This window comes from Gracilinanus agilis, chromosome 2, assembly GCF_016433145.1.
Source record: "Gracilinanus agilis isolate LMUSP501 chromosome 2, AgileGrace, whole genome shotgun sequence".
In the NCBI taxonomy this organism is placed as follows: Eukaryota; Metazoa; Chordata; class Mammalia; order Didelphimorphia; family Didelphidae; genus Gracilinanus; species Gracilinanus agilis.
In genome coordinates this window covers 27,436,774-27,452,173 of record NC_058131.1, presented here as the reverse complement: position 1 = coordinate 27,452,173, position 15,400 = coordinate 27,436,774, and the positions used below count along the sequence as shown (strand labels likewise).

Here is a 15,400-nt window from a genome sequence, read left to right as displayed (position 1 = left end):
AAATACCTTTCATTCACCTAGCCTCCCGTTAGTCAGTGAGTTTATGTATCCTTCTCCCTTTTACTTAAGCACCCCACTTTCTATGGCACATCCAGGACTGTGTTTCTATGCGTCTTCTCAATTTCATCCATTCACCTCAATTAAGTGCCCTTAATGTAACTATAATATAATGTAATGTAATTATAATATAATATAATTATAATATAACTAGGTTGGTGGTTCTGTATTTTTTTCATGTTGACAGTGTCATAAGAAGTTTTGTTAAACTGGCCTTTCCCCCTCTTTTTAAATTTTTGGTTAATAGCTCTCTAAGAGGGGAGGAGTAAAGATATAATGGTAAATGATGTAAAAAAAATTCTATTATTTTTTCAAAGAATGACAACTGGCACTACACTTGTCCCAACTGTGGACCTCACAACACCTGATGATTTTATCTCTAGGGTTTCCTGCCCTTACCACAAACTTAATTCTACTTCTGTTCTAATGTCTCCCAGGAAGGAACAGGTACTGCCAAGAGACAGATGTCCCAACTGGAGAGGATGGCAAGATCTCTGTAAAGCAGTTCCCAGCAAGGGTGGAGCTAAAGATTGGGGTGACTTATTTCCCATTTGGGTATACTGCAATCAGGGGGAGAAGTTTCACCCAAAAGGGACACTGGTGAAGAAACCAGGCCACTCTCTAGAGATGATGAAGATGGAGGGTCAGAAGACAAGATTCTCATCTTGGCTGCTAATTGTGGGCATGATTGTTCTAAAGGATACTGAGGCAGGTGAGTCAAAGGCATGCTGGAATGCAGGGGTGGGAAGTGGAGCTCTTTACTAGTTTGAATAATGTGGTTACATGTATTCAAATTCACACTATTCAAAATTACAGTTCTGTAAAATGTTCAGTGCAAATTTAAACAATAAGGCATTTCACGGTTTTCATCATGCATGCTGATTGGCACCTAGCTGAATAGGACCCTGCAGTGAATGAGGATAAATATTCTGACCTCAGGGACCTCCTCCTAAGAGAAGAGATGCACAATTCCTACCTCCCACCAATCCTCTGGTCATAAGAAATGGCATCTATCTTCTGGGAGCTTCCCAGGCAAAAGCAAGAACAGGTGCTTGCCACAACCCTCCTCTAGATTCCCATATTCTACAAACAGTGTTTTCTAGTCCTTCTTAGCCTTTATGCTGTTCCTCTGAAACTCTCCCCAATTTATCCCATATGTATCTTGTTTGTGCAGAGTTGTTTTCTCCATGACACTGTGAGCTCCTTGAGAGCAAGGATTGTCGGAGGACTGAATTTAGTCTTTCTTTGTATGTAGCTCTAGTCCTTGGCACAAAGCGTGGCACACACACACAAAAAAATTCTGAATAGATGTTTATTGAATGATTGCCTGGCTGACACAGTCTCCATGCTAGAAGAAAAAAATATTGGCATAAGGCACAGAGTAGAGAATAGGAAAGGGCATGGAGCCAGACTGAGGAGGAGTTGTATCATCCCAAAGACATATCCTCCAGCAAGGGAGCCATTGTACAAGTTTCATAGAAAGGGACCAGAATGCATCAATCTCCTAAGAGAAATAGCCAAGTTGAGAAAATCAAATGATTTCCTCAATCTCCCCTGCCACAGACAATTAGAAGTATCTCAACAAAGCTATGACTTTAAATGCTATGAGTGATTCTAAGGGAATCCCAACCAAGTAAAGCTAATAAGTGTTTTATTACAAATAATAAGAATAATTATTTTTTATTTTATTATAATTTTTATTTCATTAAATAAATGTTTATTTTATTACAAATAATATTTGTAAAAAATTATTTTATTGCAAATAATAAGAAGATTTACAAGCATTCCAGAAATAAAAGATAGCCACTGGAGAGTCAGGAAGAAAGGTGATAGGGTATCATGTAGGGAGAATAGTAAGGAGATTTGTTTGAACTTAGTTCTGTAAAGACCATGAAATGAGGGAGTGGCATGTAATAGGCTTGGAAAGGTAAGATGTGGAAAGGTTGTTGCTGTTCTTGTTCAATCAGTTTAGTCATGTCCAACTCTTTGGGACCCCATTTGGGGTTTTCTTGACAAATACACTGGAGTAGCTTGCCATTTCCTCCTCTAGTTCATTTTACAAAGGAAGAAATCGAGGTAAACAGACCCCAGGGTCTGGTTGTCTGAGTCCAGGTTTAAACTCTAGGACTTGGGGAGCTAAACTCAGAAAGATAAATCTTCCTTACTCCACAGAGTTATATTCATATATCATTTATTATTGTTGCCACGTCATTTCAGTTGTATCCAATTCTGGCACCCCATTTTTTTGTTTAGGTGTCAAAATTCTAGAAGAGTTTGACATCTCCTTGTTCCAGCTCATTTTTACAGATGAGGTACTAAGGCAAATGGGGTTAAATAACTTGCTTAGGGTCACACAGCTAAGTAAGGGTCTGAAGCACAATTTGAACTCATAAAGATCAGGCTTCCTGATTCTAAGCGCAGTGCTCTGTCCACTGAATCATCTAGCTTCCCTAAAACCAAAAAATAAAATCATGGTTGGAAAAACATTTCATCACCAGGCCTCTGTCTCGGTCAACAATGTCCTCCTGAGCCCTGCTGTATGCTTGGTTATGTGGTAGGCACTAAGAAAGAATATATATGCCATGCTCCATTCAGACTCTCCTCTGGGAAAAGGACCCAGGCTGTCCAGCCCTAGTTATACTCCTAACAATGGGAAGCAAGGGGAAAATCTTGGGGCCACAGATTTGATTCCCATTATTCCTCCTTCCTTTTCCCATATTTAGCTTACCACAGTCTTGAGATGTGTTTCACAGCAGTAGGTACAACAAAGTCTCTCTTGGACTTCACCATGGTTGGTTCTATGAATGGTGTGCAGGGGAGCTTCTATGACAAAAAGAATCAGCAGCTTGTGATCAAGGAAGCCTGGGTGTTCCAGGCCCTGGGGGCCCACTACATTGAAGAGAAGCGTCAGAAGTTGGTGTACAATGAGATAGACTTTCTTTGGGCCCTCCAGAATTGGATTCAGAATGATACCAAGGGTGAAAGTAAGTCTGCCCTAATTCATTACTGCTTCACTCTTCCTTTCCTTCTTCCTCATCTCTCTCCCCTACCACAATCCTGAGCTCTAATCAAGGATCTGATGAGTAAAAACCTAGGAGTCTATACCAATGAGATGAGTGTTTAGGGACTCAAATGAAGAGTTAAACCTTAATTTAAGGAATGGGCTATAAAGGATTCTGCCCTAAGACACAGTATACACTCAACCACATCAGCTTCTCAAGGCATTTGCCGCAAGTCTTGGAGCAAGTCCAGGAGACTTGTCCTGAGCCCTTGGGCTTTGATTACTCCCTAACCATCCCCTCTCTCCTCTTCCCCCTTTCACAATTCACTCACCTAATCTGCAGCCAAACACTAGCAGTTTAAGAGTTGCCAAATGATTTGATCACCAACACAGCCAACGCTCTTAAAATTCTGGGGGGTAATTTTGGTAGGAAGATTATTCTCCTAGCTCTGTGTAATGTTGTCCCTAACCTGCCTCTCATTTAGCAAATCAACTAAAATTAATTCCACTTATTAGTCAGAAACATTTACTAAGCAGAAGGCAAAATAAAAATAACAATGTAAATGGACTTCTCTACTAGCAGCAATGCGAGGATCCAGAGCAATGCTGAGGGACTTATGAGAAGGAAAAGTAGCCACATTCAGAGGAAGAACTGTGGGAGGAGAAACACAGAGGAAAAACAACTGCTTGAACACATGGGCTGTTGGGGATATCATTGAGGACGTAGACACTAAACGATAACTCTAGTCCAACTATCAATAATACGGAATTGGGTCTTGATCAATGATACATGCAAAACCCGGTGGAATTGTGCATCAACTACGGGGGCTGGGGGAGTTTGGGGGAGAGGGAAAGAACATGAAATTTGTAACTATGGGAAAATATTCAAAATTTAAAATTTAAATTTAAAAAATTAAGTTCTATTTACCTCTTAAAAAATAACAATGTAACTTTTTGCTCATAAATAAGGGATGTAATTTCTCACCAATGAACATAGCGTCTAGGTTAAAAAGTGGGTGTAAAACAAAATCCACATTTCTGCCAGCTTAGCCATAATTAGGCAAAATACATTTGTCCTAGGGATCAGCATTTCCTAGCTATTAATTTCAAAGTCCTTTATCTGGGGACAGTCAAGAAGCCCAGAAAAGAAAGCTCTTTCCTATACTTATTGAAATGCCCAAATCTGGAGTTTTACCCACACAATCACTTCTCTTACCTTCTCCCTGATCAAGAATCACTGGAACACAAATGATTCAGGCAATTTTCCAATCACCTCAAAAATCAAAAAAGTACAACTTGAGGCACTAATTAAACCCCAAAGTTCACCAAAAAAATAATTTCCCCTCTGAGGCATATGAAACAGGAGCCCAACTTTAAGTCACCTCTTCCCAATTCTATCCAATAAATATTTCCGAAGTAACCACTCTGTTCAAGGCACTGTGGTAGGAACTGAGAATTTAAGAATAAACATGACACCAATCCCGCCCTCAAGATTACATTCCACTATAACCACCTACCTTGTTCTCAAATTCACCCTTTTCTTTCTCTCCCCACTTAGGTAACCACACAGTACAGTTCTGGCATGACTGTCACCTGGATGGAGACATCCTTGTGAGCAGCCATTTCTGGTATGCTGTGGATGGGGAGACTTTCTGTGGCATAGATGAGCAGCTCAAGCACTGGGTGGCAAGGAAGCCTGAGGCTGAGTGCTTCAAACCCTTCTGGGAAGTTATTTTTCCCTATAAAAAAGTAAAACGTTATATAGAGGAAGATTGTATTGAGCCACTGAGAAAAGTATTGAAATACTCAAGCAAAAGGAAAAATGGTGAGTCCCTGCTTCACCCCCCCATGTCCTCCAAGAAAGCCTACATCACTTCTACCAGAAGACAGAGTATCCATAGCTCCAGGATCTATCCAAATCTCCATAGGAAAGTTCATAGCATAAAAATGTTAAACACTATTACTTCTTTGGGTTCATGCATGATGTAATGAATGTTCCACTCTGATATCTCTTCTTGATGTGGACATAATATATGGGTCTACAAGCCATTTAAAACTAGGGGGTAGCTGGATAGCTCAGTGGACTGAGAGCCAGGCCTAGAGGCAGGAGGTCCTAGGTTCACATTTGGTCTCAGACACTTCCCAGCTGTGTGACCCTGGGCAAGTCACTTAACCGCCATTGCCTAGCCCTTACCACTCTTCTGCCTTGGAACCCACACACAGTATTTATTCTAAGGAGGAAGGTAAGGATTTTTAAAATGAAATAAAATAAAATAAACCTAGGAGAGATTGGTTCTAGCAGATCTTAATTTGTGAGCAAAATATCAATCATTAACCCAAGGATGATCTCTGTCACCCAGCCTAGCTAAGAGCCAAAATAATCATCACTAGAAGTTTCATCACTAACCACTGGTTTGATTTGATTTAGGTTTGAGTTTTGTTTTAATCTTTGCCAACAACTAATATATAAACTGCTGCTGGCTAAGTTGTAGGAATGTCATGACTGGCATAAGTGAAGGAAGAATGGTCCTGGAGATAGTCATGGGTCTTCTGAAGCAAGTAGAGATGAGGTGGAGAGAAGACTCCTACTGAGCTTTGGGGATGATATCTTCTCTTTTATTTTCTGCCATCAGTTCCCCCTGAGGTGACAGTATCCCGACATGATGCTCCTGATGGCAGAGTCACCCTCTCCTGCAGAGCCACTGGCTTCTATCCCCACTCCATCTTGCTTCACTGGGAAAAGGGTGGAGCACTGGGTGTGTGGGGACAGGAGAGCTCCAGTGGTACGCTGCCCAATGCTGATGCCACCTTCTACCTTCAAGTAACACTGGAGCTTCCACCTGGTGACCCTGGGACAGGTTATACTTGTGTGGTAGAGCACAGTGAGCTAGAGACTCCAGCCATGTTCCCAGGTGAGTATCTCACCCACATTGGTTGAATTTATACCAAGTGGACTAGTCCTTGAAACTTCTCTTTCCCCCTGGGACTGGGTCCCATTCACCACGCGCCTCATTACCTCCTGGGCAAATTCCAACTCCTGTTTGTTGTCCTTTACTCCTGAAGTTCCTGGGAAGCCATCTGTGGAGAGACCTTGGGCCATGGCCCTAAGCATACCGGCAATTGTCATCCTGGTGTTGAGCTGTACCCTGTCCTTCAAGACATGGAAGAAAAAGAAGGCAGGTGGGTATATGAGAAGAACCCAAGGAAATCAAAAAGTATAAGAGCAATGGATCAAAATGATTTTATAAAACTTAAAGGTCTATATAGTTGTAAGTGATGGAGAAAGAGATAGAAATGGGAAGAATGTGATCATGTTGATGATGGTCCCACAGTTGATGTTGATGGTGATGCTGATGATGGTAATGGTAATGTCACTTTGATCAAGTAGCAGCACTATGGTGAGGAAATCCTCCAAATGGAATCTCAGAATCGCAGAGCTCAGAACAACTCCAGCAGTCATCCCCAGTAAAGTCGGTGCTCTCCATTCTGTTCCTTGTACTCTGCTCCTTCAGAACTTAACCTGGTGCTTTTCCAGTGGTGATCCAACCACTGATATAAAATACATCAGAGCTGTCAACTACCTCTCGCACAATATTGTGCCTCAGTTATTACAGTCTAAGTTAACATTAGGAGTCAAAAATAGCTTATTGATGCATGTTGAGGCTCAGAAATTCTCAAATGAGATGTGGAAAGGCCATTGAGAGAATCATAGAGATTTTTAAGTACTGAGGAGTGGTGATCATGAAAATGAATATATGATGTATTATAGATGTATTGTAATGTATTATAGAGAAAAGGAAAGAGCCCACCCACCCACCCAAAGGCCATCAAAAGGTGGGACAATAAAGAAGAAAGCCACTGAGTAGGGAAGTATTCTATAGTTTACAGAACTGATGGGGGAGGATGGTATGTGTGTGAATGCAATTGTATAAGTCCATTCTCATTACCTTCTGTCTCAATCACATGAATGGTGGGAAGAGTAGGAATTGGAAATTGAGATGAGACTAACAAAAGACCTTTGTCCACAGGAACAACTTCACAAGAACACCTGGAAGGACCTTTACCTCTTTCTCCTCTTCTTCTGCATTAGAAAAATGAGTATACTGGTAGCCTGCATCTAAACCTCTCATTCTTTGAGGGAGTTCCCCATATAATGGAAGATAAAGTTATTCATTGCACACCAAACCCTAAACTAAACATGAACCTCAACCCTAACTTTTTATCCTCAGCAAATTTCTTGGCCTAAACTTAGATTTGGAAAAGAGACTCTTCTCTACAGGGTCATAAACCTCTCTGAGTTAAAACATTTTCCCTGAGTTGAGATATTCTTATCCACATAGCATGGTTACCCTAGATCTAGTAGTCAGCAAGAAAATCCTGACCCAAGTCAGAATTCATCAAAAATGAGAAATATCTAGCCAGGAAAATGGCCATGGTCCTAGGAGTGTAGATAGAGAGAAATATAAATATATAGATATGAAACAGTTAGCTGGACCTGTAAAAAGTATGAAGCTCAGCTCTTGGCAATAGGCTGCCCATTGTACCTTTAGAAGCTATAATCAAATGACTTCAGACACTTCCTAGCTATGTGACCCTGGGCAAGTCACTTAACCCCAATTGCCCTTCCTGTTCTTCTGCCTTGGAACCAATACTTAATGTTGACTCTAAGACAGAAGGTAAGGTTTTTTAAAAAAGAATAGAATGGCTTGAGCTCCAATCACCTGACATGTGGGGCTATGGGAGTGGAGAGGTAAGATCTCATGATGGGATAGTGATAGATAATTCTGATCTACAACCTCTCTCTGTCATGAAAAGAAAATGAAAAATGGTCCTCCAATAAAGTGATACATTCTTTACAAGAAAAGAAGTTATGTGCTATTTCTAAATAGGTCCCCAAAATGTAGGCACAGCTCTGTACTGAGTGAGGGTCCTGAGGCAGGTATCACCTGCTCAAAGATAAAAAAAAAGCTTACACATTCCTGGAACTATATGGATTGAAGGGCAGACAGTAGAAAGAGGGCCAGTTTGGGAATCTAAAAGATCTGGGTTCAAATCCCAGCAACTCCACTTACTACCAATGTGATCATGTTTTACATTTGATGAAAGTGGGGGCAAACAGGGATAAATAATTGGGCCAAAGCCATAGCTTATTAATTGTAAAGCAAGGACTAAAACACATTCTCAGCCTTTACTTCAGGATTTTCTGAAGCAAAAAAGCACTTTTGTTTTTTTAAATAAATCCTATATTGGCACTCTTTTTGATGGTCAATCCCTCCCTAGGCAGGTAGGTGGCACAGTGGATAGAGTACCAGGTCTGAAGTTAGGAAAACTCATCTTCCTGACTTCAAATCTAGTCTCAGACACTAGTTATGTGACCCTGGGTAAATCACTTAATTGGGTATACCTCAGTTCCTCAATCTGTAAAATAAAATAAAAAATAGCAAACCACTCTAGTATCCTTGCCAAGAAAATGCCAAATGGGATCACAAAGAATCAGACATGGCTGGAAAACACCTGAACAATGATAACTTCCTTCTACAGTCTCACTCAGATGGATGTCTATTCCTGGCATATGGGTGATCTTGGGTTATGAAAGGCAATGCCAATGTCAGGTTCAATCATCCTAGAAAGGCTTTGAGTATGACTAGCCAAGTCCATTTCCTGAGTGTCACCCTAGCCTATCGTAAAGGGACACCTGTCACCAGGAGGCTGGCCTTCTGAGGATATTTTTTTTTGTCCATGGCCAAATGTGAGCTCCTTGATTACAAGGATTCTTTCACATTTATAGATAGATATAGATATATCATCAGAACTTAGTACAATGTAATTTGTAAGCAGATACTAAGTAAATTGTAAGTACTTAATAAATGTTTCATTCAGATAATTGATGGAGTCAGAAGCCACATGACAGAAGGCTAAAGATTGAGTGAGAGGAGAGTAAGTGGAGACACTGAGAGTAGAATGCTTTTCTAGGACTTAAACTAATAAAGGAAAGAGAGATATTAGACATCATCTTAAGGAAATGGTAGGGTCTAGTGAAAGTTTTTTGAAGGATGGGGAAGACTTGCTCTTGTCCAAAGGCAGTAGGGAAGAACAAGGAGATAGGGAATGTTGAAGACAAAAAGAGAGGGGTTGGAGAATAAGGATGGAGACAATCTGCTGCCAAAAGTGGGAGGATGGGATATGATGAGATCAAGACTATATGAAGAGGAATGGACCTTGGTGAGGAGAAGTCATTTCATTATTAAAGACTGGAGGAAAGGAAAAATTGGGGAATGATCTCAATTTTATTCCTCAGTGGAGAAGGGAAGGGGGAGGATGGGATGGTTGCACATTGAGGAGGGAGTAAAAGGCTTTATTTGGTGAGTGAGATATGGATCAATTAGGGAGGAATAAAAAGATGGCTTTGCTGCTATAAAGTCAATGAAATAGCAGGAATTTCATGTGGTCATGGGACTTCCAGCCCTTTTCAGCAGCATGTCTGTAAAAGTAGAGAAGGAAACTAGGCAGGTACAATGCATGTTTTGAGTTTGGCAAGAGATGATCATCTATAGGGGATAAGAGGTCAATGGATTCACAAGAATCAAAAAATGAAGAGTTGAATTGACAAAATATAAAGACAAAATTGGGAAGGAAACCAGAACAGAAGTAATGAACTTAGGAATTACTAATGGATTGAAGAGTTGTCAGTAGAGATGAGGACAGAAAATATGTTTGGGAGAGTCAAGGCACAAGTAGAAAGAGAATGACAGGAGATGTTTCCAGAGAGTGAAGTGTCCACATTTTTTATTAAATACATGAGATGATTGTGTACAAGGGTGGCACCTAGGGTGTGACTATCCTTGTGTATCTCTGCAGTGGAATAAAGGTATAGGGTATGGGACTTAAGGAGACTTGGGAATTGGGAGTTTAAGGAAACATCAAAATGCTTTTTGAGGTTCCCTACCAGGCATTTTACAAATGGAGGAAGAATATAGTGGGGATGAGTAATAAACCATGGGATCAGACCATTGGCTTCCTACAGGAAAGACATATCTCCTATCAGAAAGGGTCTTTCCCATTGTCTCTTCAGACAAACTAATGGTTCCTTAAGAAGAGAAGCTACTTCTTCCATTAAACCAGGGGCTCTCCAAAGATGAGGCCCTGTCTACCTCATCAGACATTGCTCACTGTCTGAATCCAGCTTAATTCAAACAACTTGAAGAATGCCATTTATGTCTATGGCACTGGGGGGTCTCCCTGCCAAAGCCTGATGATGATCATGCTCTGGAGTTTCCTGATTTTACCACAGATGAAATTTCACTTCTGTTCTTATTCCTGCCAGGCAGAGTCAACTTCTGCTTGGAGACAAATGTTTATCTGGGAAGAGCCAACCCCAACAAAGGGAGGTGGGGAAGGATGAGGCAGAGAGAGACTGCCCATCTGGGGATCACAGACAGTATAAGGTTTGGGGGCCAGAGCTTCTATCCAATCGAGATGCTGTTGAGGAAGCCAAGCAATTGCAGAATGAAGAGCCAGAAGTCAATGAGAGAGTCATTCTCATCTTGGCTGTACATTATGGGAGTATTTGCTGTGAGGGAAACCGAGGCAGGTGAGTTGGAGCTCTGATTGCAAGGCTGAATCTGAGGCCATTGGGAAAGTGAGAAAAAGGAATAATTGATTAGTTTTGAGGGTATGAAGATAGCTAGCAAGAGGGTATCTCCAACCTTGGCACAAGAGGAAAGGAACAAGTCTATCTTGGGGAAACAGCAGCAACTCCTGACTTACCTTGTTTGCTGGGTCAGCACTGAATTATTCCCTCTGAGCCTCAGTTCTTTTGTCCTCAGTATAGAACCTAGCCAGCATCAAACACAGTTAGGCTTTGGATAATGATGGCTAAAGCTTGCTCAGACCTAGGAACAAGGGCAAGGAAAATTCCAAAGAACGAGGCCACCATCCACAGCTATCCTTGACTCTCCACCTCCTGTTTCAATATCTCTCCATCAGAAGCAGCTCTGCTGATGGACCCTGGAGCAGGCTTCCTCCTGCTCCCATATACTGCCCAGGAGAGCCCGGTCACTTTACCAAGCTTGTTCTAGTATGACTCATCTCTTTACTTCTTTGATCACAGAATTATAGAATAAAAAAACCTGAGATGGAAAGGATCTCAATCAAACAATTGAGGCAGTGGGGAGGAATGCCCTAGGAGCTGGGAAATTTAACAAAGGCATCATGTAGAAATGTACACTAGCTGAGGCTTGAAGGAAATTAGAACGGATGATGAAAACGATGAAGTGTTTTAACCCTTATCTTCCCTCTTAGAATCAGTACTAAATATTGGTTCCAAGGCAGAAAAGAGGTAAGGGCTAGGCAATGGGGTCACACAGCTAGGAAGTGTCTGGGGTCAGATTTGAACCCTGGCCTCCCCTCTCATCTCCAGGCTTGGCTCTCTATCCACTGAACCATCTGATTACCCCAATGATAGTATTTTAAGTACTTGTTTAAGTATTTTAAGCCTCACAAAGTACTTTGAACATCTTATTTCATCAATGCTAAGTTTGACTCAAACTGAAAGCAGAAAGGCAGAAAAGTCAATGAGTTAGTGTTACAAGTCACTAAGTACCCCTGAATGTCCCCTAGGCACTTTCAGGGGGTTCTTGAGGTCAAAACTCTTTTAATAATAATAATAACATAAAGATGTTTTCATTTTTAATATCAATTCTAATAGAGTAAACATTCTAATATTCTAATAGAGTAAATATTCTAATATCTAATGTGATCATTTCAAATATGGTAAATATCATTAAATATAGACTCTATAAGTGAAAACTCTGAGGAATCTGCAATAATTTTTAGGAGTGTAAAAGGGTCCTAAGACTGAAAAGTTTGAGAACTGCTGAGTCCATAAGTTTTGTGTCTGAAATACACTGCTGTTTAGTTATTATAAATACAACAATATAAAAATAATATAAATATTTAGTTATAAAAATACAAATATGTAGTATTTGACTGTCACAGCTCCCAGAGTGACTCCTGCTGGCTTCTTTCCTGAAATCTCATTGCCACATGATGAAACCACAGCAAAGTTCCCTCCTTCCTTCCTCATTGAAATAAATTGGTTATTTTTGTCAGAATTTTATTCTTGAGGGTGTCCCATCCCTCTTAAGACCACTTTTCCTGTGGAATTTTCTCTCTTTATCCTTTCCCTGAATTTTTGTAACTGCTCTCCCAAGTCTAGGGCACGTGTCAAATCAAGCCCACGTTTCCCTTTTTATAGCCACCATAAGCTCAAAGATGTCACCGCCACCTTCTTTCCAGTTTCTTGTCATTTTTACCTAAGCAATCATTTCTTATTTACTGCTCAGGCCCAGGTTCAGAATAGAAATATGCACCATCTGGAAAGATGAAATGATCAGAAATGCCTGCCTAATATGTTTCCACTATTCTGGTTTTGGCAGAGAGACAAGGAGAGACAGAGACAAAAAGACACAGACAAAGACAGAGAGACAGAGAGGAGACAGGGAGGGGAAGAGGAAGGGGGGAGGGAGAGACAGAGACAAAAAGACAGAGGTGGGGGAGAGAGAGAGAGGAGGGAAGGAAGGGAGAGACAGAGACAGAGATGGAGAGTAAGAGACAGAGACAGAGAAAATCTCTTCATGCCAGCTTTAATCTGCTTCCAGAATTCATCATAGAATTCTCCCTTCTGGCCCAGGCTTAATGATGGTAAGAATGGGCAGCCACTATAACTTACTGAGTAGGGAAATGGCGTGCTCTTGTCCCTATACTTGAGCTATATCACTTTGTAAGCTAAATGGAAGATAAAATGGGGTGGGGAGAAAATTAAGGCAAGGACACCAGTTTGGAAGCCAGTGTAATTGGCCCACACAGTAGTGTTCTCTTGATCTCCAAGGAAAATAATCCCAGCCAGGCTGCCTTCCTCCAAAGAGTGATTCCTTCCTTTTCTTTACTTGAACCAAGGGGCCAACCCCATTTTTTTTCATCTTTATCTTGTGACTTAGAATTACTAAGTATCAGTTCCAAGGCAGAAAAGAGGTAAGGGCTAGGCAATTGGGGCTAAGTGACTTGCCCAGGGTCACACAGCTAGGAAGGTCCAATCCCTTCTACAACAGTAATTTCTGTGTTTAAAACCCCTACAACAATTTCCCTGCTTAAATAAATCAGCTGCATCCAGACCCGACCCAGACAGAAAATCTTGCACTCTCTAGGACAGCAGTCATCTGCACTTGTTCCTTATGTTGCTCTCTCCATGATCCTAACTCCTCTACTCTCCCCAGAGTCATTTCTAGCTTGCCAAAAGGCAAGATCTTAATGAACAAAGGGGCTGTATCCTCGAGGAACAGTCTCGAGTCCAGGGATTAATGAGTAGACCTTATTGAGCCCTGCTGTGTGCCAATTAGGTGGGAGGCACTCATGGAAAGGAATGATGGGCACCAAGGCCCCCTTCTGGATTGCCTTCTGGGAAAGTTGCCCAGTCTGTCCAACTCTGGTTAGTCTCCTAAGAGTAGGAGGTATGGAAGATGCCAGTCTCTCTTTCCTTTTCTTTCTGTCCTTTAGCCCATCACAGCCATGAGATGTTTTTTACTGCAGTGGGAACGACAAAGAGTCTCTTGGACTTCACCCTGGTCAGCTTTTTGGATGATGTCGAGATAGCCTTCTATAACAAAAAGCAACAGCAGTTTGTGATCAAAGAGGCCTGGGTTTCCCATGCTCTAGGAGCTGACTTCATTGAAGACATGCAGCAGAAGTTAAAGTTCAATGAGATTGACTATCTTTGGGCCCTCCAGAACTGGGTAAAGGATGATAAGAGAGGGGAAAGTAAGTCTGCCCCACTCACTGCTGTTCCTATCCTCTTTTTCCTTCCTTCCAACCTCCTCTTCTTCCCTCTGGGATTTTGTGGACCCAAATACAAGAAGCAACATCATTAAGATAAGTGTCAGGGGTGGCTAGGTAGCTCAGAGGATAGAAGGTATTGAAAGAACCTGGGTTCAAATATGACCTCAGATACTTCTTAGCTATATGACCCTGGGCAAGTCTTTTAACCCCAATTTCCTAGCCCTTGCTATTCTTCTGTCTTCAAGTTGATAGACAGAAGGATCTAAAAAAGGGGGTGGTTAAAAAATGTCCAGGGGCTCAATACCTGCTATGCTCTGATCCAGGGAAAGGACTATAAAGGCTTCTACTCTAAGTCTTAATCCTCAATAACATCACCTTTCCAGGATACCAGATTCCCCTCTTAAAATAGGTCCCAGATTCTTTGCCTTCAGCACCTGGGCTCCCACTATTTTGAAATTACCTCAGTCACTGAACCTCAGCTCGAATGGTGATAGCTTCTTGTCCCTAAGCTCAGAGACTTGCTGCCCTTTTCCCCTAAAAAGCAATTGCCCTTTTTCCTCAATGGCTATAGAATCTTGGAGCCTGGTTTCCTTTTTTATCTCATGTTGCTACATATTCCATGCAATTTTGAGAGTATTTTTCCTCTGGGGCATTTCTACATTGAAAAAATAGACATTGTGGTCAGTGTCTTTGATGGTAACAATTAATCCCTGAAAGGGATCTCCCTAAATCCAAAGCTATCCCACCACACTACAGTGCAGACTGATTTCCCTCTACTGAATGATTTAACAACCTCATGGATCCCAGAAGGGAACTTGCCTTCTGTATCTACACAAAGGCTACGTTGTAGAGTTTTGTCCATGCAGCCACTTAACTAATGAGAACTGTCCTCTCCAAACAAGGAATAAATATGGTATCATCAATCAATCAATAAGCCTTGAATAAAGATTTCCTATGTGGCAGGCATTGTGCTAAGTGATGGGGATACAAAGAGGCAAAAAAATTTGTCCTTGAGGTTCTCGCCATCTAATGGAAGAAGCAACATACAAACAACCAGGTACCTACAAGACATATATAGAGAAAAATCAGGTAATCTGAGAGGGGAAGTACCAATAGCAGAGGATAGAAATGGGGAGGTATTGGGAAAGGCTTTTTTCAGAAGCTAAGATCTGACCTGAGTCTAGAAGGAAGCCAGGAAGCAGAGGTGAGGAACAGGTGGGGCAGAGAGTATTCCAGGTACAGGGGAGAACTTACATGCAAGGAACTATAAGTCAGCCAGTGTTGCTGGATCACAGAGCGGAATAGTATGTAAAAAGTCAGTGAAAGTAGGAAGGAGTGAGGTTATAAAGGACTGTAAAATCAAACAGAGGACTTTATATTTGATCCTGGAGATAATAGGAAGCCATTAGAGTCTACTAAGTAAGGTCAGATCTAAAGTTAAAAAATATCACTTTGGTAGGACAGCTATGTGCTCAGTGGATAGAGTAGCAAGCCTTCAGTCAGGAAGAT

The 15,400-nt window shown here is 41.3% G+C and overlaps 2 protein-coding genes across 2 annotated transcripts in view; both read left to right on the top strand.

Moving 5' to 3' along the window:
• The first annotated feature begins 693 nt into the window (after positions 1-693).
• LOC123234493 (zinc-alpha-2-glycoprotein-like) lies at positions 694-7,148 on the top strand. The gene is made up of 6 exons (XM_044660393.1): positions 694-769; positions 2,781-3,041; positions 4,617-4,883; positions 5,692-5,970; positions 6,122-6,238; positions 7,087-7,148. Exons 1-6 carry the CDS (start codon positions 694-696, stop codon positions 7,146-7,148), a joined length of 1,062 nt encoding a protein of 353 aa, XP_044516328.1.
• Positions 7,149-10,564: 3,416 nt separating this feature from the next.
• The window catches only part of LOC123233106 (antigen-presenting glycoprotein CD1d-like), an 11,634-nt gene continuing 6,798 nt past the window's right edge, over positions 10,565-15,400 (top strand). The window contains exons 1-2 of the mRNA XM_044659274.1: positions 10,565-10,649; positions 13,613-13,873. Coding sequence (XP_044515209.1) covers positions 10,565-10,649; positions 13,613-13,873 — 346 coding nt within the window. The remainder of the gene's footprint in view (positions 10,650-13,612; positions 13,874-15,400) is intronic.